Source organism: Choloepus didactylus, chromosome 3 (genome assembly GCF_015220235.1).
Source record: "Choloepus didactylus isolate mChoDid1 chromosome 3, mChoDid1.pri, whole genome shotgun sequence".
NCBI classification, from domain to species: Eukaryota; Metazoa; Chordata; class Mammalia; order Pilosa; family Megalonychidae; genus Choloepus; species Choloepus didactylus.
Genome location: NC_051309.1, coordinates 184,158,925 through 184,184,920, shown reverse-complemented (window position 1 = coordinate 184,184,920; position 25,996 = coordinate 184,158,925). Strand labels below are relative to the sequence as shown.

The window sequence follows — 25,996 nt, the reverse complement described above, 5'->3', positions numbered from 1 at the left end:
TCTGGCCTTAGGAGCCCCAGAACAGTTGTTTCAGACCATTCCTGCTTGTTTTGGAGGAACCACTGAGTCCTGGAGCTCCCTACCCCACCATCTTCCCTGGAAGTTTTTCCTAAATATGGGTTTTTCATGTGGTTGAGTTCTTATGGCTCTGTGTTTCTCTATATGTCTTTGTCTTTATCCTTTGTCATTTCTGCAGAGTATCCATAACCTCTTCTAGCATTGCCTTTTTTATTGAACACTTTTCTTTATTTCTAGGCTTCTTGACTTGAGGTTGGTATAACAGCCTTCTAATCTATCTTGATCTCTCCCTCATTCCTGTTTATCATGCAAAGGATTGAATTATTGACCTTCTTAAAAACTATTTTGGTATATTGCTCCTGCTAGACAGTTTGTAAATGCTTTCGTTGTTTACTGTATTAACTTGAACACCCAGATCTGATATAGTTAGCTATACCAATTTTTATGGCCAAGTTTAATGTTCCCTATTTGCCTTCCTTCTAATCATACTTGTCTGTTTACTTGATCCTTTATACTTCTGTTCTCCCTTTCCTGCCAACACCCAAATATATACCTCTATTGCTTATTTTTATTTTAATATCTCAGCTCTTATTTTATGTCTCTTGGTTACATTGCTTTCCAGACCAGGTTCAATACTATGTTTTTCCAAGCTTTTCTGGGGGGCTGGAGGGACGTTAGTTCTGATAAATTTTTCTATCTTGTGTATATGTTCAGTACCTTCTACTTAGTGTCCCTCATTGTTGTTCATTCACCAAAGGCTTGAAATATTTTTCTGGTTTTGTGCTTTGTTTCCTAACTTGACTGTAAAGTACTTAAGGGTAGACATGATGTTTTGCTTCTTTACTCAGTGGTGTTTATACCTCAATGTCTGTTTGATGAATTGAAGGATTTGGGTTATATTAAATGCATATGCAAATGTTTTTGGTACATATATTTTTTAATGTTTTAAAAGCAGGCTCTGCTTTACTTAGAAACCATACATATTTAAACAATAAATGGGATCACATGAGCTGTATATTAGAAGCTTGTTCTGAAACTTTCAGATTTTTCTGTATTTTGTTGGATTTAGTAACATTTTACTTTTTTGTTTGTCACATTAAATTATGCTTTATTACTAGCAATAAAGTATATTACTTTTCTATTGTTAATGGTTATAACATAGTAGGAAAACATTTATTTAGATTGCCTATTTATTAATACATTCAAATTAGGTAATTGCTTTTTCAAAGTAAGGTATTGAAATTTGCTTCTTTCTTTTGAGGACTGTATAGGCCTTTTTGTTTAATTCCTAGGCTCCCTTTTCTGGCATTGGAGGGGCAGTGGTTCCATCATCCTTTTCTCCGCGGGGACAGTATGAACATTACCACGCTATTTTTGATCAAATGCAGCAACGAAGAGCAGAAGATAATGAAGTTAAATGGAAAGGAGATATAAATGGTCGTAGGCTTCTAGAAAGGTATGGCTGTGTTCTGCAGAAGTTGTTTATGCTTTATTTCAGAGAAAGTAATGAAAGTCATTATGCATATTTATCTACAGAGGAATTCCACCTGGAATACGTCCAGGATTTCCTAATGGGTCTGCAGGTCATCACCATTTCCCTGATGCTGATGCTATTAGAAAAACTTTGAAAAGATTGAAGGCCATGTCTAAACAAGCCAGTGCAAACAGGTTGGACTGTGACAATCCATGAATTCAAAATTTGTGTGTAATTTTGTCTCATGCCATGTGTAGTTTAGTACCTACACTTTGTAGATCTTTCCTCCATTGATTATGTAGAATATTTTGTGTTCTGGATGCAATAACTTTCCCAGTTGCACATTTGGCACCTGATTACATTTTGGCAATCACATAGCTCTTCAATTCAGCCTGAGTTTTGTGGCTTATTTATATGTTGTAGGCTGATCATAATATTTACAGGATATGTGGTAGCTTGTAGCCAACATATAGAAATAATTATTTCATCTACTTCCTTTAAATGAATCAGTATACATTTAATGGAATCAAACTCTATGCAGAATTCCAAAGCATGGTTTTGTCTTCGTTTTCCACATCACTGAGAATCCCACTTTTCTTTGTTGTCTTGGCATGTTTTCTATTCACATTCATCTCAGATTTAAAGCTCTCTATGATTCTGTTTATTAGAGTTTTCTTTTCTTTCATTAAATTAATTTAATAATGCTGTCAATGGTTTTAATTGGCATAGTTCCTTTTTTCTTAAACACGCATATGTGTTTTCTTAGACATTCTCATTTCTTTTATAAAACATTGTGGTGAATTACAAAAGAGCATATAGCATTTAGTGAAAATTTAGGTACATTACCTTTTCCTTGTGACTTTAAGGATAATACTTTTGAATGTTATGAAAATGTTTATGATGCCCACTGATGATAAAAGGTGATTAACATGTAGATGAAGGGGAATTGTGGGAAGACGATGGAGTAGGAGCCTTCAGGAATCAGTCTCTCCACCGGAACAGTTATTAAACAGGCAGAAACTGTCTAAATCAACTATTCTGAAACTCTGAAATCCAGTAGAAACACACTGTAGCATCCAGGGAAGAGCAGGAGGAAGAGACTGGTAAATTATGATAAAAACTAGTAAATTTCTCTCTCTTTGGGTTGGTTACTGGTGCTCATCCCCCCTCTTGCATCTGGCAGCAGTGGGGCCAGTACTGGTGTAGCTTGCTGGTGCAGAGAGGAACATAAAATTCCACTTCCCCAAATTTGGTAGATCCGATTGGGCTGATCAGTTATCGTGGCTTTTGATTAGCTACTTCGATCTCTTGGGCCTGAGGCTCCAAGGACACCCATTGTTCCAGCCTGCCCTGAACAAAGTCTGCGGAGCAGAATTAAACATGATATGCTTTCTCAGCACTGAGGAGGACAGTTGAAAGGCTGCACTGGCTGGGTAGGGCCCGAATCAAGAAAGTGCACCTTTGGGGATCTGTGGAAGAAGTTCCTGGCACCCTTCCTGGCTTCCCCAGGGCACTTTGGAGCCATCTTGTGCTCCCTTTGAGGGTCCCTGGCCTTGTTCCTGCTGGGAAAGACTGAGTTGAGAAACTCCTGTCCACTGTATGCACCGCCTCCCCCCAACCCCAGTTTTTCCTCCATGCAAAAGCAGTTTGAGAGAAAAGGAGTGTAAGGAACAGTTGATGTGGACTGCCTACAGCAAAGTCCTGTAGTGGAAGACCCAGGAGAGGGAGAAGATCTCTTTCAGGGTAATGCAGACGAGACATTCAAAAACTTCTTAACAGGGAAACCCCTAAGGCCACTAGCAAGCACAAGACCAGGAGGAGACACAGGCCCAGAAAAGACTGGAAGGAACACTTTGCATTCTCTTTGGGCTCATCTGCCTGATGGGATGGCTGAATTCTGACAGATCTCTCCAGCTAGCGCAAAAAAATTTGCAAAGTTAGTGAAAGGTGTTTTTGCTTAGATTTGCTTGTTATGTTAAAAGCTCCTGATAGTCAAGAAACTATGTATCATGTAAACCACTTGCTTACAATTTAAGAAACAGACATCTCAGGGAATAAATCCCAGAGTTAATATTTTTAAATCATAAAATGTATAGTGTGAAACAAAAGATTATAAGTCACACACACACACACATACACACACACACAGAAAAAAAACAGGAAATGATGGCCCATCCAAAGGAAGAGGATAAAAACCAGAAAACATCAACAAGGAAGACCAGACTGTGGACATACTGGACAAAGATTTTTTTTAAATGATCTTCAATATGCTCAAGGCAATGAATGAAAATAACAGAAAAAGAACTAAAGGATATCAGGAAATCAATGAGTGTACAATATGAAAATCTCAGTAAAGAGAAATTTTGAAAAGGATCCAAACAAAGCTAATGGAATTGAAGAATACAATAACTGAACTTTAAAAATGCCCAGCAGGATTTCTGTAACAGATAGGTCTGAGCAGAAAATAGAAACAGTGAACTCAAAGATAAGATATTTCAAATGAGTCAGGCTGAGGAGCAGACAGATAAAACAATTATAAAAAGTGAAAGTAGCCAAAGACCTCTGGGATACCATCCATCATACCAATATGCACATTATGGGAATCCCAGAAGGAGAAGAAAGAGAAAGGAGTGGAAGGAATATTCAGAGAAGAAATGACAGAGAATTTCCCAAGTTTAGCAAAAGATGTAAATTATGCACATCCAAGAAGCCCAGAGAACACCAAACTCATTTGAAATATCTTGTCTTCGAGTTCACTGTTTCTATCTTCTGCTCACCCCTATCTGAATAAACACGAAGGAAAAAAATACACCCCATCATATATTGATTATACTATCGAATGTAAAGGACAGCAAGAGAGTTCTGATAGCTGCAAAAGAAAAGCAATGTATTATGTACAAAGGAGTTCCTATTAGATTAAGTCCTGATTTGTCATCAGAAACCATGGAGGCAAGAAGGCAGTAGGTTGAAATACTTAAAAGTGATGAAAGAAAAATACTGCCAACCAAGAATGTTATACCTGACAAGAGTTCCTTTCAAAAACTAGAAGAGGTCGTGACATTCACAGATAAACAAAATCTGAGAAGTTAACCACCATTAGACCTGCCCTACAAGCAATGCTAAAAGGAGTTCTTCTGACTGAAAGAAAAGGACACTATTTAGTGGATCAAAGTGGCATAAAGAAATAAAGACCAATGGTAAAGGTAACCCTTTGGGTAATTATAAGTGCCAGTACTATTGTATTATATTGTTTGGTATGTTACTCCACTTCTTTCTCCTTATGGGTGCTAAAATGTAAATGCATAAAAGTAATGATAAATCTATGATTTAAGATGTACAATGTACAAAGGTGTTATTTATGACAAGGACAAAAAAGTTTGGGGTACCGAGGGGTATAGGAACAGTGTATGTGTATGTCATTGAATTCAAATTGGTTTCAAATTAAATATTACTATTATATATTTGGGATATTAAATTTTAACCCCATGGTAACCACAAGTAAATTATATGAAAAATATATCCAGAAATAAATGAGAAGGGACTCAGTATGGTACAATACGTATATATATATATATATATATATATATGAAAGTAGGCATTAACAAAAGAATTGAGAAGCAAAAAAGGTTTAAGACTGAAAAAGACTAAATAGCCAAAGAAAGTCCTACATTATCAGTAGTGATTTTAAATGTCAGTAGGTTAAACTTTCCAGTCAAAAGTAGAGATTGGCAGGATGGATAAAAAAAACCATGACCCAGCTCTATGCTGTCAACAAGAGACTCACCTTAAATTCAGAGAAATAAGTAGGTTGAAAGTGGGAAAATATATACCATGCAAGGTAGTGACCAAAAGAGAGCTGGGGTAGCTATATTAATACCAGATATAACAGACTTTAAGTCAGAAATAGTTATGAGGGACAAACATGGTCTTTATATATTGATAAAGGGGTCAGTTCAACAAGAAGATGAGACAGTTATAAGTATTTATGCACCTAACAGCAGTGCCATCCAAAATATGAAGCAAATACTGACATATTTGACGGGAGAAACTGATGGTTCTACATTAATGTTAGGAGACTTTAATATAGTATGTTCACTAATGGATAGAACATTAAGACAGAAGGTCAATAAGGAAATAGAAGACTCTAATGATACCCTAAACTAACTACACCTAACAGACACATATTGGACACTTCGCCCAATAGCAACAGAATATACATTCTTAAATGCGTTTGGATCATTCTCCAGGATAGGTCATATGTTAGGTCACAAAACAAATCCTACTAAATTCAAAAATATTGAAATCATACAATGTATCTTCTCTCACCACACTGGAATTAAGCTAAAAATCAATAACAGAGGAAGAAATGGAAAATTCAGAAATATGTGGAAAATTTAAAATATACTCTTTAACAACCATTGGGTTAAAGAGGAAATCACAGGGGAAATTAGGAAATATCTTGTGGCAAATGAAAGTGAAATACAACATATTATAGGATCCAGCAAAGGCAGCGCTTAGAGGGAAATTTATAGCTCCAAATGCTTACATTAAAAAAGAAAAAAGATTTCGAATCAGAGACCTAACTTGAAAACTGGAGAAATAGAAAAAGAAGTGCAAACTAAAGCCAACATGAACAGAGGAAGGAAATAACAAAGGTTACAGTAGAGAGAAATGAAATGAAATAAGAGACCAAAAACAAACAAACCAAAAAAACCAGGGAGCATTAATGGTATCAAAAGTTAGTTCTTTGAAAAGAGCAGTAACATTGAGAAACCTTTAGCTGCATTGAGAAAGTAAAAAAGAGAGAGGATCCAAATGACTTAATATCAGGAATAAAAACAGGGACATTACTACTGACCCCCAAAATAAAAGGGATTGTAAGTGGATACTACAGCTGTACGTCAACAAATTTCATAACCTCGATGAAATAGAAATATTCCTAGAAACACACGTGCTGCCTTCACTGACTCAAGAAGAAATAGATGATCTCAACAAATCAGTAACTAGTAAAGAGATCAAATCAATAATCTAGAACCTCCCAATAAAAAAAAGACCAGAAACAGATGGCTTTAAAAGGAGAATTGTACCAAACATTCCTGAAAAACTTGACACCAATCCTGCTCAACCTCATCCAAAAAACTGGAAGAGGAGCGTACACTCTCTAATTATTCTACAAGGCTATCATCACTCTCTCACCAAAGCCAGATAAGGATACCTCATCTTGTATTTAAATTTCTAACCAGAGCAGTTAGGCAAGAAAAAGAAAGAAAAAGCATCCAAAATAGAAAGTTAGAAGAAATACTTTCTCTGTTTGCAAATCACTTGACCCTATGTACACAATGTCCTGCTGAATCCTAAACAAAGCTCCTAGAGCTAATAAGTGAATTCCGCAAAGTGGTGGTTTGGTTACAAGATCAACATCCAAAAATCGGTAGTGTTTCTCTATAGTAGTAATGAACAATTGAAAGAAGAAATCAAGGAAAAACAAAACTCCATATATGATAGCAACTAAAAGAATGAACTATCTAGGAGTAAATCTAACTGAGGTTGTAAAGGACTTGTTTTTGGAAAACTACAAAACATTGCTAAAAAAATCAAAGAAGACCTAAATAAGTGGAAGGACATTCTGTTTTCACAGGTTAGAGTACTAAATATTGTTAAGATGTCACTTCTACCCACAGTGATTTACAGATTCAACACAATCCCAATCAAAATTTTAACAATGTTCTTTGCAGAAATGGAAAAGCCAATCATCAAATGTTTATGGAAGGGTAAGGGTCCCCACATAGCCAGAACCATCTTGAAAAAGAACAAAATTGGAAGATCCACATTTCCCAATCTTAAAACTTATTGTAAAACCACAGTAATCAAAACAGCATGATACTGGCACAAGGATGGACACATAGAACAATGGAATCAAATTGAGAGCTGAGAAACCAATCCTCACATTTATGTCCAACTGATTTTTGACAAGGGGGCGAAGGCCACCCAATTGGGAACCAATAGTCTTTTTAACAAATGGTGCTGGGAAAACTAGATCTCTATTTGTGAAAGAATGAATGTGGACCCCTACTTCACACCATATACAAAAATAAACTCAAAATGGATCAGACCCTGGAACTTATGGTATCTGTGTGACACCTGAAACTCAGAGCTAGAACTTGGCAGATGTGAATGTCAGTATTAGCACATGAAGCAACTGTTAAAAAGGCTGAAAAAGATTCCAGACTTCAACTAGAGAGATGAATGAAGCAGATGTGGTTAGGACTAGGGCAGATCGGGCCAAAGGACAATACTGACTGCATTTTAAAACTTCAAATTCCATGTGAGACCAAGGAAAGAGATGTTTAGTTGGTGCAAGATCTATGTTTCCTAAACAATTTAGCTCGCACAGTTCATTCAAACACCGTTATTACATGAAACTTTTAATAGGAAGTAAGACCTGGTAGGTTTGCATAGGTTGGTGTGAAGTAGCGACACATCCCAAAGTAATTTGGACAGAGAATAAAAATATATATGCAGGGTCTCCCTGAGGAGCTGGGGGAAAATGCAGAGGTGTTGGGCTTCCTCTCCTGGATTGTTACTGATGTTCTCACAAATATTGAGGACTGGCGGTTTGATGTGCCAAGCCCTCTATCATGGGACCTGCCCTTATGAAGCTCGTCACAGCAAAGGAGAGGCTAAACCTTGTTATAATTGTGCCTAAGAGTCTCCCTTTGAGTACCTCTTTGTTGCTTGGATGTGGTCCTCTCTCTCTAGCTAAGCCAACTTGGCAGGTGAAATCACTGCCCTCCCCCTTATATGAGATCTGATTCCCTGGCAATGCAGGATATGACTCCCGAAGATGAACCTGGACCCGACTTTGTGGGATCAAGAACATCTTCTTGACCAAAAAGGGGATGCGAAATGAAACGAAATAAAGTTTCAGTGAAACTCCCTGAAAAAAGTAGGCTGACATTATCTTGGAATAAAGTATATATTTTTGGATTTTATAAACTTGGATTTGTAAAAATTACATTGTTGTTTCTTTATATTGAGAGTTTTTGAAAACTTAGTAATGGATTATCACTGGTCAGAGGACCAACACTGGCTAGTTCCTGCTGTTCTATTCCTGGATTTGTTGGTCCTCCAGGTTGATATCACAGCTTGATTCTTGCTTCTGAACATTAGAAATAAGCATGTGTGAAGAAGACTCAAGGCTTTGATTTGGGCATGCTGTCCCTTGGTCTTGCTTGGAAACCACTGCCCAAAGGAAGTTTCTCTGCCACACATCATCATCATCACTATCATAACCATGACCATCATCGTCTTTGTTTTTTTTCCTTTAGCCATGTTAATAAGATCAGATTTCAACAAATCCTTACGTTTGCCTGCAAGCTATTCTGTTTTTCGGGGATAACTTTTCAATTCTTATCTTTCTTTTAGTGTGTTGATCTTATAGATTAATATTGAGAAGGCAAGTTTATTTTCTTTATTTTCAGATCATGGTAGAGTTAACTAATGGGTTAACTTAGGAAAAGAATTTCATAAATTAATAAAATTGGACATGTTAGAAGGATTCACTTCTCTCCTGTAAACTCCTTGTAAATGAAAAAGAAAGGTAATAGAAAAGCCTTCAAATTATTATAATTTGCCTTAAGAATAAAAATGTCTTTATTGTTCATGGCTGGTAATAGTTGGTAAAGAGGAGATTCTACAATGTCTGTATTATTCTCATAAATTGATTCTTGCTGATACACATACTCTCATCTTTACATATACACTATCATTGATCAAGAGCTTTCATTGTTCCATCAAAATTAAACTATTGTTTTTGCCCCTTAGTATTTTGCTTTATTTGAAGGCATTTGTTGTTTATTTTCCTCCTCTCATCCTCGGGTTTGTTTTTAATACTGATTGCTTTGCTGAGTTCAAGAATGTAGTATGTTTTGTATTTTAAAAATACCAGTAGCTAACGATCTAATTTCCATTTCATGTAAGGATCTCTTTAACCACACATCCCTACCTATTTTACTATAGTTCTCTCCCTCTTCCTCTACAGGGAAAAAGAAAACCTAAAGGAAAGTCACAAGTGGCTTTTGGATATGTGTGTTGTTCTTCTGTTTGTGCAAGTGATGCAGGTTAGCTTTAGAAAAATTGGAGATATAGGAGGGTGTTAAAAAACACCAAAGAAAATCACTCAGTCATTCCCTGCAGAGGCAGGCACTGTGAAGATTTTGGTCTAATTTTTTTCATTGTTTTTGCATGCTCCCTCTACCTCCCCACTGCAGATAATGGAGATCACATCATATATACAGATTTTTATTTTTTTAATTCGTTATTTTTACCATAAATTTTCCCATTTTACAGTTGCTTCCAGGGAATCATAATGTCCATATAAGTACATTCCAGCATATGAATGTGCTGTAGTTTATCTGGCAATTTCCTTAATATAAAAGTTGTCTGTAAATTTTCACTCTTTTGTACATTCTTGTACTACATTTATTCCTTCAATTGTCATCAATTCTGTATCTTAGACTACTACTGGGTTAAATGGTTTGATCAATTATAAATATTTTTTTTTAATTCCTCTTTTTTTTTAAATTTTTCCTTTTTGGAAACTGAGAGACTCAGTACTTGCCCCAGTTCACAAAGTTGAGGAGTTGAACTGAAACCCAGGCAGTGGCTCCAGGGCATTTTATTTTCTTTTCTTAAGGATTTTATTTTAATGTTTCTTTATACAAATGCTCCCCCTTCCCCACTACCTCCATTTCTCCTTTTCCCAGTAACTTCTTATCTGCTTACTATGTCTGCAAATTTGCTATTTCTAGTCATCACTAATAAGTGGCATCACAAAATAGGGAGAAGCAGAATAATCCTGAGTGAAGAGTTGGCCGGAGAGGGCAACCCTCTGGGACCCCCAGCCTTGAACTGCACCTTGACTTGTTGTGGACTCTGCCCAGGGGGCTGCTGCAGTTGTGAAGAGGAAGGATTAAGGGGAACAGGTGGCCCAAGAGTGCCATCTGCTGGAAAGTCGGGGAAAGTGAAATTTGGCAAGCTGCTTTTCTGCCCACCCTCTAAGAGCCTTCCAAAATGGGTTATACCCCCTGCGTGAGACCCTGGCACTGGGTTGGCTGGAAATTATTGACAAACCAAGTACCAAAGGAGACCTTCAACAAGAACCCAAGGGACAACAAAATCTTAGACAGAGAGGGATATCAGCTTTCAAAATAACTATCAAGATATTCAGATGCCCCCAAACCAGCAGAAAATCACAAGGCATATGAAGAAACAAGATATGGCTGTGCCAGACAATCAGAAGGTCAGAGGAGACTCAGATGTTCAAACATATCTCCTAAATTATTTCGGCAAGATAGTTAAGGAGATAAAGGATATCAAGAAGACACTAGAAGAGCATAAAGAAGAATTTTAAAGTATAATTAGAAAAATAATAGATATTATAGAAGTAAAAGTACTGTAGATGAAATTAAAATATAATAGAGACACAACTACTGATTTGAAGAGGCAGAAGAAAGAGTAAGTGAACTAGAGGACAGAGCACCTGAATGTGAATGCACAAACGAACACATGGAGGAAAAAATGGAAAAATTTGAACTGGATCTCAGAGAAGTGATGGGCAAAACAAAGTGTACAGATATAAGAATCATAGGTGTCCTAGAAGGAGAAGAAAAGAATAAAGGGCCAGGAGATTATTGCAGAAAATTTCCCAACACTTAAAAAAGACATAAATTTGGAAATAAAGGAGTCTAGAAGTATCCAAATAGAATAAATCCAAATAGACACACTCCAAGACACGTACTAATCAGACTGTCAGAGAGAAGAGACTTCTGAAAGCAGCAAGAGAAAAGCAATTCACTGCATACAGTGGAGTTCACATAAGATTAAGAACTGACTACACATCAGGCCCCAAGCAGGCAAGAAGGCAGTGCTATGATACATTTAAGATTCTGAAAGTGAAAAATTGCCAGCCAAGAATTCTTTATCCAGGAAAACTCTTCTTCAAAAATGAGGTAGAAGGGGAGAACCTAAGAGGGTGGCTAGGTGAGACAGGGCAAAAAAACACCTCAGTGAAAAATACTAGGTAAAAACCAGAAGGTGACCCAGAATACTGGTTTCAGCGATATACCATCTGGACAAGGTCTGCTAGAACCACAGGGGCCATGCACTTGGTGAAACTGGGAGTCTGCATTCTGAAACGAGTGAGTAAGCTGGCTGAAAGACCCGCGGCTGCGCTGTGGTGTGGGGAAGCCGGGGGTTGGCATTTGGAGACAGACTGGTTCCTTTAAAAAAAAAAAGGAAAAACCCGGGAGCAGCTGCAGTTGCTATGGTGGGAACTGCGCAGTGAAGCACAGTAGGAGCGGGCTGTGTCAACCTCTTGGTGTCTGGCGTGGAGGATAGCCCGCTGCAGATTCCCTCAGGGCCAGGGGAGTGGAGGAGAGAGCCAAAAGGAGAAAGAAACCCCGCTGCTTGCAGCTGGCTCCACGGCAGGCTGGAGACCGTGCCCACAGCCCAGAGCCACACCAGTTGTCCTGGAGCTGGGAAGGAGGAACTGTGCAAAAAGGGGGGGGAGGTTGAGACGCCCCATTCAGCCATCTTTGCATCAGGCTGAGAGCGCCCCTGCATGGCCCAGTGGCCCAGGGCTTCCCTTGAGGGATGGCGCGCACTTATGACGTAGCACAGCCTTCCCTCAGCAGAGGTCCTGGAAGATCACAGCTGAGAAGGGGGGCCTACTCAGAAAACCAGGGGACGCTATATCAATGCCAGTGGTTTGTGGGTCAGCGACAGAGAAAATCTGGGTCGAAACTGAAGTGAAGGCTTAGACTCTTACAACAGCCTTGAATTTCTGGGAACACCTGGGAGGTTTGAATAGTAAAGCTGCCCTGCCTCCCTAACCTCCCAGACACACGCCCAACATTCAGGGCGGACAGCTTCAACAGCACACCCAAACTGAGTTCACCAGCTGAACCCCACAAGAATCATTTCCCCACACACCACAAAGACAAAGTTGAGGAGAACTGACTTGAGGGTTATAGGTGACTCGCAGATGCCATCTGCTGGTTAGTTAGAGAAAGTGTATGCCACCAACTTGTATTTCTGAAAAATTAGATTGGTATTTTTTTTTACAACTTGAAAGAACTCTCTCAAGCAAAGCAAATGCCAAGAGGCCAAAAACAACAGAAAATCTTAATGCATATGATAAAACCAGACGATATGGAGAACCCAATCCCAAACACCCAAATCAAAATATCAGAAGAGACACAGTACTTGGCACAATTAATCAAAGAACTATAATCAAGGAATGAAAACATGGCAAAGGATATAAAAGGACATGAAGAAGACCATGGAACAGGATATAAGGGACATAAAGAAGACCCTAGATGACCATAAAGAAGAAATTGCAAGAGTAAATAAAAAAATAGAAGATCTTAGGGAAATAAAAGAAACTGTTGGCTAAATTAAAAAGACTCTGGATACTCACAATACAAGATTACAGGAAGCTGAACAACAACTCAGTGTCCTAGAAGTCCACAGAACAGAAAATTAAAGAACAAAAGAAAGAATGGAGAAAAAAATCGAAAAAATCGAAATGGATCTCAGGGATACGATAGATAAAATAAAACATCCAAAGTTAAGACTCATTGGTGTCCCGGAAGGAGAAGAGAAGGGTAAAGGTCTAGAAAGAGTATTCAAAGAAATTGTTGGGGAAAACTTCCCCAACCTTCTACACAATATAAATACACAAAGCATAAATGCCCAGTGAACTCCAAATAGAATAAATCCAAATAAACCCACTCTGAGACATATTCTGATCAGACTGTCAAATACTGAAGAGAAGGAGCAAGTTCTGAAAGCAGCAAGAGAAAAGCAATTCACCACATACAAAGGAAACAACATAAGACTAAGTGTGACTACTCAGCGGCCACCATGGAGGCGAGAAGGCAGTGGCATGACATATTTAAAATTCTGAGAGAGAAAAGTTTCCAACCAAGAATCTTTATCCAGCAAAAGTCTCCTTCAAATTTGAGGGAGAGCTTAAATTTTTGACAGATAAACAAATGCTGAAAGAGTTTGCCAGTAAAAGACCTGCCCTACTTCAGATACTAAAGGGAGCCCTACCGACAGAGAAACAAAGAAAGGAGTAAGAGATAGAGAATTTTAACAGACATATATAGAACCTTACATCCCAAATCACCAGGACACTCATTTTTCTCTAGTGATCACGGATCTTTCTCCAGAATGGACCATATGCTGGGACATAAAACAAGCTTCAATAAATTAAAAAAAAATTTTTTTGAATATATTCAAAGCACATTCTCTGACCACAATGGAATCCAAATAGAAGTCAATAATTTTTGAATTATAACTCCACTATTTACTTCCTACATGATATAAAATACACAAACTCTAATGACAAATCAGTGGTTTTGAATTCAATGTAAAATATGTAATTTTTGACAAGAACTATATAAAGGTGGGGGAATTGAGATGTATAGGAACATAGTTTATGTGTCCTATTGAAGTTAAGTTGGTATCAAAGAAAAACAAGGTTGTTGTGGATTTAAGAGGTTAGTTTTAAGCCCCACAGTAAACACAAAGAAAGTATCAGAGAATATGACCATAGAGATGAAAAGTAGAGTATGGGTTAAGAGAAATGGGGGAAAGGGCAATGGGGAATTAAGAAATGAGTGTGGGTTTGCTGTTTGATGTGAAGGGAAATCTCTAGTAATGGATGGTGGGAAGGAGATAGCATTACAACATTCTAAATGTGATTAATCCCACTAATGGAATGCTAGGGAGGGGATGGAATGGGAAGATTTAGGTCATATATATGTGTCCACAATTGAGAAAAAAAAAAAAAAGACCGTCTAAATAGATGACAATTGAATGCCAAGGATGATCCTGGATGGGATCTGAGAATAGAGGACAGGAGGCTCAAAGGGACACAGTTGAGACATAAGGGAAAAAAAAAAAGGAAATATAGATGTAAGCTTTGTATCAATGGTGAATCTCTAGTACTTTTTAGCTGCATTCAATGGGATTGCATTAAAGAATGTTCTTGTTTTTGGGAATTGTATATGTGAATTATAGTGTTTGTTCAAGGATGTGTGCAGCTAGCTCTCATATATTCAGAAGACAGAGCAGTAGATGATGGATGATAGATAGGGAGGGAAGGAGGGAGGGAAAGAAATAGCAGTGTGACAGCATGTTAAAGTTGCTGGATTGGGGTGTCGGGGGAGGGTGTCAGGGTACACTGGAGTTCTGTGTATGGGGTTTGTACGGTTTTTGCAACTCTTCCTATAACTTTGAATGTATTTCAAAATAAAATTAAAAAAAAATGAGGTAGAGTTTAAAATATTCACAGATAAACAAAAGCTGAGAGAATCTGTTAACAAGAGACCTGCCATAGAACATCTAAACAGAGGATAAAAAAGGAAATAGAGAACCTAAATAATGTGATAACTGAATTAGATCTGTATATATATATATATATATATATATATATATATATGTATATAGTTGCATCCCAAAACAGCAGGCTACATATTCCTCTCAGGTACTCATTGAACATTCTCCAAGATAGACCATATGCTGGGGCACAAACAGGTCTTAATAAATTTTAAAAGACTGCAATTATACAAAGAACGGTTCTCTGATCATAATGCAATGAGGCGGAAAATAACCACCAGAGAACTGGAAATTTCACAAATATAGTGAGGTTAAACAATACCACTCTTAATCAGTGGGACAAAGAAGAAATTGCAAGAAAAATCAGGAAGTATCTTGAGATGAATGAAAATGAGAATACAATATACTAAAACTTATTGCAGTGAAGGCGTGTTGATAGGGAAAGTTTTAGCCCTACATGCCTACATTACAAAGGAAGTAAGAGCTAAAACCAGTGACTTAACTGAACAACTGGAGAAACTGGAGAGAGAACAGCAAATTAATCCCAAAGAAGGGAGAAGGAAAGAAATAACAAAGTTCTGAGCAGAAATTAATGAGATGGAGAAAAAAAAAACAAAACAAAACAAACAAAAAACCAGAATCAATAAAATCCAAAGTTGGTTCTTTGAGATCAATAAGATTGACAAACCTAAACTAACAGAGTCAAAAAGAGAAAAGATGCAAATAAATAAAATCAGAAATGAGAGGGAATCATTACCATGGGCACGGAAGAAATAAAAAAGACCATAAAAGGATACTGTGAACAATTCTAGGCCAGCAGACTAGACAACTTAGATGAAATGGACAATTTCCTAGGAACAATCTTTACTGACTCGAGAAGATATAGAAGACTTCAACAAACAAAACACAAGTTAAGAGATTCAACCAGTCGTCAAAAACCTCCCTAGAAAGAAAATCCCACGACCTAATGGCTTCACAGGAGAATTTTACCAAACATTCCAAGAACATTTAACACCATTCCTGCTCAGACTTTTCCAAAAAGTTGAAGAAAAGGGAACAATACCTCATGCTATGAAGCTATCATCACTTTAATACCAAAACCTTGATAAAGATACTACAAAAAAGGAAAACTACAGGCCAATCTCCCTAATGAATATAAATGCAAAAATTCTCAACAAAATCCTTGCAAATTGATTCTAATGGCACTTTAAAAGTATTACACACCACAGCCAAGTCGGGTTTATTCCAGGGATGCAAGGGTGGTTCAACACAAGAAAATCAATCAGTGGAATGCACCACATTAACAAATCAAAAGGGGAAACCCACATTATCATCTTGATTGATTCAGGAAAGTCACTTGACAAAATTCAGCATCCTTTCTTGATAAAAACACTTCAAAAGGTAGGAATTGAAGGAAACTTCTCTAACATGATAAAGGGCTTATATGAAAAACCCACAGTCAACATCATACTCAACTGTGATAGACTGAAAACCTTCCCTGTACGATTGGGAACATGACAAGGATGCCCACTGTTACCACTATTATTGAACATTTTGCTAGAAGTTTTATCCAGAGCAATTAGGCAAGAAATAGAAATAAAAGGCATCAAAATTGGAAAGGAAGAAGTATAACTCTCATTATTTGCAGTTGACATACATACTTAGAAAATACCGAGAAAACTATGACAAAGCTACTTGAGCTAATTAATGAATTCAGCAAAGTGATGGGATCCAAGATTAACATGCAAAAATCAGTACCTTTTCTATACACTAGTAATAAGCTATCTGAGGAAGTAATTTAAAAAATTCCATTCATAGTAGCAACTAAAAGAATCAGGTATCTAGAAATAAACATAGCCAAGAGTGTAAAGGACCTGGAAACAGAAATCTACAAAACACTGCTAAAAGAAATCAGAGACCTTAATAAGTGGAAAAACATTCCATTTTCATGGATAGAAAGGCTAAATGTAAGATGTCAGCTGTACCCAAATTGATCTACAGATGCAATACATTTCCAGTCAAAATTTCAACAACCTACTTTGCAGAGTTGGAAAAGCTAGTTATCAAATTTATTTGGAAGGGAAAGGGGACTCAGAATACTGAAAAATATCTTGAAAAAGAACACTGGAGTTGGAGGACTCACACTGCCTGACTTTAAATCTTACTATAAAGCCATAATGATCAAAACAGCATGGTACTGGCATAAAGATAGACATATTGATCAGTGAAATCAAATTGAGAGCTCAAAAACAGACCTTCAGACTTATGGTCAATTGATTTTTGACAAGGCCCCCAAATCCACTAAATGGGGACAGAATAGTCTCTTTAATAAATGGTTTTGGGAGAACTGGATATCCATATCCAAGAGAATCTAAGAGGACCTCTACCTTTCACCTTATACCCAAAGTACAAGCAGTAAAAGAAAAAATAGATAAATGGGACCTCCTCAAGATCAAATAAATCAGTGCTTCAAAGGACTTTGTCAAAGTGATGAAAAGACAGCCAATTCAATGGGAGAAAATATTTGGTAACCACATATCTGGTAAGGCTTTGATACCCAGAATATATAAAAAGTCAAGCAACCCAATTATAAAATGGGCCAAAGACTTGAATAGACATTTCTTCTATGAAGAAATACAAATGGCTAAAAAGCACATGAAAAGTTGCTTGTCTTCACTAACTATTAGGGAAATGCAAATCAAAATCACTATGAGATATCTCACACCTATTAGAATGGCTGTTACTAAACAGGAAACTACAAGTGTTGGAGAGAATGTGAAGAAATAGGAATACTTATTCACTGTTCATGGGAATGTAAAATTGTACAGCCATTTTGGAAGACAGTTTGGGGGTTCCTCAAAAATGAAATATTGAAGTGCTCCATGACCCAGAAATTCTGATACTTCTTTTATTCCAAAAGATCTGAAAACAGGGACACAAAAGACATTCGCACACTGATGTTCATAGTGGCATTATTCACAATTGTCAAAAGATGGAAACATTCCAAGTGTCCATCAACTGATGAATGAATAAACAAAATGTAGTATATACTTACGATGGAATATTCCTCAGCAGTGAGAAAGAATGAAATCCTGAAGTACTTGACAACATGGATGATCCTCGAGGACATAATGCTGAGTGAAATAAGTCAGACACAAAAGGACAAATACCGCATTATTTACTAATATGAACTGATTAGAATATGTAAATTCATAGTCATAAAACATAGACTATAGGTTACCAAAGGATAGAATCAGGCTACAGAATGGGGAGTGGTTACCTATATGTACACAATTTTCAAAAAGATTGAACTTAAATGTTTGGCTATAGATAGAGGTGATAGTAGCTCATTATTGGGATTATAAGTATTGTGCTGAATATGGTTGAAGGTATTGTTTAGAGTCATGTATGTCACCAGAAGGAAAGCTAGGGGTAAAAATGTGGGATTGTATACACAGTGAACCTTGTAATGGATGATGTTTAGGATTCACACTACAAATGTAAGTTCTTCCATGAACTAGTACAAATGTATGACACTTGTACAAAGAGTAAATAGAGTGGTATATGAGGTGGGTTACCTATTGCAAACTATAGACTATAGTTAATAGTAGTCTCTTAATATTCTTTCATCAACAGTAACAAATGTACCACACCAATATTAGGGATTAGTAATAGCAAGGGGGAGAAGGAGTGTGGGGTGTTTTTGGCTTTCTTTTTTTGTGTCTATTTGTTATTTTTCTTTTTGGAATGATGAAAATGTTCTAAAATTGATTGTGCTGATAATTACATAATCAGTTGATGATACTGTGAGCCATTGGTTGAGAACTTTGTTTGGATTATATGGTGTTTGAATAATATATCTCAGTAAAATTTGTGGTTTATTCAAAAAATAGGCAGTTGGCTGGATTTGGCTGAGGCCCATAATTTGCTAATTCCTGCAAGAGGCGATGGTTCTTTATTCTTGTCTGTATGTGTAACTCAATTGTATGTAATACATAACCAAATCCTATTGAGGGATATTAAGGTTATTCCTAATTTTTACTCTTATAAACAATGCTGCAAAAAATATACTTATATATACATATTTTAACTTGTTAATTCTTTCTTTTTTTTTTTTCACTTTTTTTTTTCATTTTTATTGAGATTGTTCAGATACCATACAATTATCCAAAGATTCAAAGTGTACAATCACTTGCCCCTGGGTACCCTCATACAGCTGTGCATCCATCACACTCAATTTTTGTTCAATTTTTAGAAACTTTTCATTACTCCAGACAAGAAATAAAGTGAAAGATGAAAAAAGAAAAAAAGAAAAGGAAACTCTAAACTTCCCCTATCCTTAACCAACCCCCCTCAATTGTTGGCTCCTAGTATTGATGTAGTACATTTGTTACTGTTTATGAAAAAATGTTGAAATACTACTAACTGTAGTGTATAGTTTGTAATAGGTATATAGTTCTTCCCTATATGCCCCTCTATTATTAACTTCTAATTGTATTGTCATACATTTGTTCTGGTTCATGAAGTGATTTCTAGTATTTGTACAGTTGATCATAGACATTGGCCACCATAGGATTCAGTTTTATACATTTCCATCTTTTGACCTCCAACTTTCCTTCTGGTGACATATATGACTCTGAGCTTCCCCTTTCCACCTCATTCACACATCATTCGGCACTGTTGGTTATTCTCACATCTTGCTACCAACACCCCTGTTCATTTCCAAACATTTAAGTTCATCCTAATTGAACATTCTGCTCATACTAAGCAAGAGCATCTACATTTCTTCCACAAGGCAGGAGGGAGAGTCATAGAAGGTAGAGAGGCAAAAGAAAGAGGAAACAAAAAAAAAATGACAGCTAGGAAGCAGCAAAAGGAAAAATAACCTTAAATCAAAGTAGAATAAAGAATCAGACAGTACCACCAATGTCAAGTGTCTAACATGCCTCCCCTATCCCCCCCTCTTATCTGTATTCACCTTGGTATATCACCTTTGCTACATTAAAGGAAGCATAATACAATGATTCTATTAGTTACAGTCTCTAGTTTATGCTGATTGCGTCCCTCCCCCAATGCCTCCCCATTTTTAACACCTTGCAAGGTTGACATTTGCTTGCTCTCCCTCGTAAAAGAACATATTTGTACATTTTATCACAATTGTTGAATACTCTAGATTTCACCAAGTTACACAGTCCCAGTCGTTATCTTTCCTCCTTTCTTGTGGTGTCTCACATGCTCCCCATCTTCCTCTCTCAACCGTATTCATAGTTACCTTTGTTCAGTGTACTTACATTGTTGTGCTACCATCTCCCAAAATTGTGTTCCAAACCACACACTCCTGTCTTCTATCACCCTGTAGTGCTCCCTTTAGTATTTCCTGTAGGGCAGGTGTCTTGTTCACAAAGTCTCTCATTTTCTGTTTGTCAGAAAATATTTTGAGCTCTCCCTCATATCTGAAGGACAGCTTTGCTGGATACAGGATTCTTGGTTGGTGGTTTTTCTCTTTCAGTGTCTTAAATATATCACACCACTTCCTTCTTGCCTCCATGGTTTCTGCTGAGAGATCCGCACATAGTCTTATTAAGCTTCCTTTGTATGTAATGGATCGCTTTTCTCTTGCTGCTTTCAGGATTCCTCTTTGTCTTTGACATTTGATAATCTGATTATTAAGTGTCTTGGCGTAGGCCTATTCATATCTCTTCTGTTTGGAGTACACTGCGCTTCTTGGATCTGTAATTTTATGTCTTTCATAAGAGATGGGAAATTTTCATTAATTATTTCCTCTATTATTGCTTCTGCCCCCTTTCCCTTCTCTTCTCCTTCTGGGACACCAATGATACGTACATTATTGTACTTTGTTTCATCCTTGAGTTCCCGGAGACGTTGCTCATATTTTTTCATTCTTTTCTCCATCTGCTCCTTTGCGTGTAGGCTTTCAGGTGTTTTGTTCTCCAGTTCCTGAGTGTTTTCTTCTGCCTCTTGAGATCTGCTGTTGTATGTTTCCATTGTGTCTTTCATCTCTTGTGTTGTGCCTTTCATTTCCATAGATTCTACTAGTAGGTTTTTTGAACTTTTGATTTCTGCCGTATACATGTCCAGTGCTTCCTTTACAGCCTCTATCTCTTCTGCAATATCTTCTCTAAACTTTTTGAATTGATTTAGCATTAGTTGTTTAAATTCCTGTATCTCAGTTGAAGTGTACGTTTGTTCCTTTGACTGGGCCATAACTTTGTTTTTCTTAGTGTAGGTTGTAATTTTCTGTTGTCTAGGCATGGTTTCCTTGGTTATCCAAATCAGGTTTTCCCAGACCAGAACAGGCTCAGGTCCCAGAGGGAAGAAATATTCAGTATCTGGTTTCCCTGAGGGTGTGTCTTAGAAAATTGCTCCACCCTTTGATGCCTCAGGTCACTGTGCTTTTCTGCCCAGCAGGTGACGCCTGTTAGCCTATAATTCTTGACTGGTGTGAGGAGGTATGGCCGTGTTCCCCCAGGCTCTGGGGTCTGGTTCTGAATGGAAAGGGCTCCAGCCCTTTCCTCCTAGAGAAGACAGACCCCTCAGGTGGAGGTCATTAGCATTTCAATGGTCTCGCTCTCTGCTTGTGGTGTCTCCACCCTTCCCAGAGTCACAACCCTGGAAACTGAAAATGACTGGGGCTGTCTCCACTGAGCCAAAAAAGAAACAGATAGTCCCCTTCAGAGCCAGTCCAAGGCAACCCTCCGGCTCTCCCAGGTCAGTCATCACCCAAAGCCTCTGTCTGTTTTTTGGGGCTGCATACCTGTAGTGAGCAGTTCACACTCGCTACTTAAAACCCCAGTTGGAGCTCAGCTGAGCTCTGTTCGCTTGCTGGGAGAGAGCTTCTCTGTGGCACCATGCGGCTCTGCAGCTCGGGCTATGGGGGAGGGGGTCTTCCAACCTGGTTCCGCAGGTTTTACTTACAGATTTTATGCTGTGTTCTCGGGCATTCCTGCCAATTCAGGTTGGTGTATGATGAATGGATGGTCTCATTTGTCCCCCCGCAGTTATTCTGGATTATTTACTAGTTGTTTCTGGTTTTTTGTAGTTGTTCCAGGGGGACTACTTAGCTTCCACTCCTCTCTATGCCGCCATCTTGCCTCTGTTAATTATTTCTTCATAATTAAGTTCCATAATTTGAATTGCCAGATCAAACAGTATGCATATTTAAATATTTGGACTATTACAAAATTGCCTCTAAAAGAGCCAGACTAATTTACACTCATGTGTACTGAGTATAAGAGTGCTTGTTTTCTCATATTCTAATCAATGCTGGTTATTATCACCAGTTTAGGGTAGAATTGACATCTTAACTATATTTAGTTTTCCAATCCATGAGCACGGTACATTTTCCCTTTTTTTTTTTTAGGTTCTGTTAAGATTTATTTTAGCAGTTTCTTGTAGTTTTCTCTGTATAGGTCTTTTTGTGGCCTTGGTTAAGTTTATTCCTAAATACTTGATTCTTTTGGTTGCTCTTGTAATGGAATTTTTTTTCTTGATTTCCCCTTCCTGTTGATCATTACTTGTGTATAGGAAAACTACTGATTTTTGTGTGTTGATCCTGTAGCCTGTGACTTTGCTGTATTCATTGATTAGCTCTAGTAGCTTTGCTGTAGATTTTTCTGGATTTTCTACATATAGAGTCATGTCATTTGCAAACTGATAGTTTTACTTCTTCCGCTCCAATTTGGATGCCTTTTACTTCTTTTGCTTGCCTAATTGCTTTAGCTAGAACTTCAGCACTATTTTGAATAACAGTGGTGACACTGGGCATCCCTGTCTTATTCCTGATTTTAGAGGGAAGGCTTTCGGTCTTTCTCCATTGAGTATGATGTTAGCTGTGGCCTTTTCATGTATTTCCTTTATCATATTGAGAACGTTCCCTTCTATTCCTATCCTGTGAAGTGTTTTCATCAAGAAAGGATGTTGAATTTTGTCAAATGCCTTTTCTGCATCAGTTGAAATGATCATGTGGTTCTTCCACTTTGATTTATTGATGTGGTGAATTACATTAATTGATTTTCTTGTGTTGAAACAGCCCTGCATTCTGGAATAAATCCCACTTGGTGAAGGTGAATAATTCTTTTAATGTGCTGCAGGATTCAATTTGTGAGTATTTTCTTGAGGATTTTTGCATCTATAGTCATTAAAGAGATTGGTCTATAATTTTTTTTCATGGTATCTTTGCCTGTCTTTGGTATTAAGGTGATGTTGGCTTCATAGTATGAGTTAGGTAGCTTTCTCTCCTCTTCAGTTTTTTTGAAGAGTTTGAACAGGATTGGTATTAATTCTTTATTGAGTGCTTGGTAGAATTCATATGTGAAGCCATCTGGTCCTGGGCTTTTCTTTTTTTGGAGCTTTTTGATGACTAACTCAATCTCTTTATTTGTGATTGGTTTGTTGAGGTCATCTGTTTCTTCTCGACTCCATGTTTGTTGTTGATGCTTTTCTAGGAAGTTGTCCATTTTGTCTAAGTAGCCTAGTTTATTAGCATATAGTTGTTTATTGTATCCTCTCCTATCTCCTTCTGTTTCTGCAGGGTCAGTAGTTATGTCCCATTTCCCATTTCCCATTTCTGATTGTCTTTATTTGCATCTCCTCTCTCTTTTTTTTTGTGTTAGCCTAGCTAAGGGTCCATCGATCCTTATGACTTTCAAAGAACCATCTTTTGGTTTTGTTGATTGTCTCTATTATTTTCCTGTTTTCAGTTTCATTTGTTTCTGCTCTAATCTTTGTTATTTCTTTCCTTCTGTTTCCTTTGGGTTTAATTTGCTGTTCTTTCTCTAGTTCCTCCAGATGACCAGTTAATTCCTCAATTGTTTCTTTTTCTTCTGTTTTAATATAGGCATTTAGGACATTGAATTTCCCTCTCAACACCATCTTTGCTGCATCCCATAAGTTTTGGTATGTTGTGTTTTCACTTTCATATGCCTTGAGGTGTTTACTAATTTCTCTTGTAATTTTTTCCTTTTCCCACTGTTTGTCTATGAGTTATTTAGCCTCCATATATTTGTGAATTTTCCGACCTTCTGCTTGTTATTGATTTCAAACTTCATTCCGTTATGATCTGAGATGGTGTTTTGTATAATATCAATTTTTTAAAATTTGTTGAGACTTGCTTTGTGACCCAGTATGTGAGCTGTCCTAGAGGATGATTCATGAACAGTTGAGAAGAATGTGTATCCTGCTGTTGTGGGGTGTAATGTTTTATAAATGTCTATCAAGTCTAGTTCATGTATCATGCAGTTCAACACCCGTTTCCTTATTGATCCTCTGTCTAGATGTTCTATCCGTTGATGAGAGTGGTGTATTGAAGTCTCCAACTATTATTGTAGAGGTATCTACTTCTCCTTTCAGTGTTATCAGTATTTCCCTCATGTATTTTGGGGCATTCTGGCTTGGTGCATAAATATTTACAATTGTTATGTTTTCTTCTTGAATTGTCCTTTTATTAATATGTAGTGTCCTTTGTCTCTGTTAATTGTTTTACATTTGACGTTTAATTTGTCTGATATTAAAGTAGCTACTCCGCTTTTTTTCTGGTTGTTTTTTTGTGTGATATATCTTTTTCCAACCTTTCACTTTCAGCCTATTTTTGTCTTGTGTCTAAAGTGAGTTTCTTGTAGACAGCATATAGATGGGTCCTGTTTTTTAATCCATTGTGTCAGTCTATCTCTTTTTATTGGTGAGTTTAATCCATTAATATTTAGCATTATTACTGTAAGAGCAGTACTCTCTTCTACCATTTTGTCTTTTGGTTATTATATGTCATATCTTATTTTTACTCTCTCTCCTTTTACCCATCCTGATAGTCTTCATTTCTACACTCTTCCCCAAACTTCTCTCTCCTGTCTTTTCCTGTCAGCTTGTAGCACTCCCTTTAGTATTTCTTGAAGCATAGGTCTCTTATTTATGAACTCGCTCAGTGTCTGTTTATCTGAAAATATTTTAATCTCTCCCTCATTTTTGAAAGACATTTTTGCCAGATATAGAATTCTTGGTTGGCAATTTTTCTGTTTCAGCATCTTCAATATATAATACCACTGTCTTCTTGTCTCCGTGGTTTCTGTGGAAAAATCTATACATAGTCTTATCCAGCTTCCCTTGTATGTGATAGATAGCTTTTCTCTTGCCACTGTCAGAATTTTCTCTTTGTCTTTAACATTGGACAGTATGATCAGTAAATGTCTTGGAGTAGGTCTTTTGGGATCTATACTCTTTGGGGTATGCTGCAACTTCTAGAATCTATAATTTTATGTCTTTCTTAAGAGATGGCAAATTTTGAGTGATTATTTCTTCTATTACTCTTTCAGTCCCCTTTCCCTTCTCTTCTCCTTCTGGAAACCCATAACATGTATGTTCATGTGCTTCATGTGGTCCTTCAGTTCCCTAAGAGCCTGCTCATATTTTTCCATTCTCTTCTGTATCTATTCCTTTTTGCTTAGGATTTCAGATGTACTGTCTTCTAGTTCACTTATCCTTTCTTCTGCCTTTTCAAATCTGGTGTTGTAAGTTTCCATTGTGTTTTTCATTTCTTCTGTTGTGGGTTTCATTCCCATAAGTTCTGCCATTTGTTTTTTCAAAATTTTGAGTTCCTCCTTATGTTTGCCCCATTTCTTCTTTATGTTTCTTTCATCTCTTTTGTCATGTCTTACCTCAGCTCATTGATTTGATTTTTTGAGTTTATTTAGTATGTTTGCTTGAACATCTTTAATTAGTTGTTTCAATTCCTGTACCTCAGTTGATGTGTTAGTTTGTTCCTTAGGCTGATCCATATTTTTGTGTTTCCTTGAATGGCTCATTATTTTTAGCTGTCTAGGCATCTGATTTTCTTTATTAATTTATTCTGGAGTCCGTTTTCCCTCTTTTACCTATGGTTTTCTCCATCTGTTCTTTGGTGTGCAGTTAAACTTATTCTAGACCTCTAACCTAGCTTCTGTTTGTTTGAGTGGAATTTTTCACCTCTTGTTTTTCTGTTCTTGCCCTGCCTCTATGTAATATTTTTGTGACAGTTTATCTCCAGATATGATTGACTCCAATCATTTTCCGAGTCCAGAGAGGCCCAGGTCTCAGGAAGAGGGTATG

At 37.2% G+C, this 25,996-nt stretch overlaps 1 protein-coding gene across 18 annotated transcripts in view; it reads left to right on the top strand.

Annotated features, from left to right (window-relative positions):
- Window positions 1-25,996, top strand: part of NEK1 (NIMA related kinase 1) — a 351,041-nt gene that overhangs the window by 146,416 nt on the left and 178,629 nt on the right. For 13 of the 18 annotated variants that reach the window (XM_037830993.1, XM_037830995.1, XM_037830988.1 and 10 more), the window contains 2 exons: window positions 1,311-1,474; window positions 1,555-1,686. The exons of 3 other annotated variants lie outside the window; for them this stretch is intronic. In XM_037830993.1, coding sequence (XP_037686921.1) covers window positions 1,311-1,474; window positions 1,555-1,686 — 296 coding nt within the window. The remainder of the gene's footprint in view (window positions 1-1,310; window positions 1,475-1,554; window positions 1,687-25,996) is intronic. 2 more of the 18 variants (XM_037830992.1, XM_037830990.1) reach the window with 1 other exon arrangement.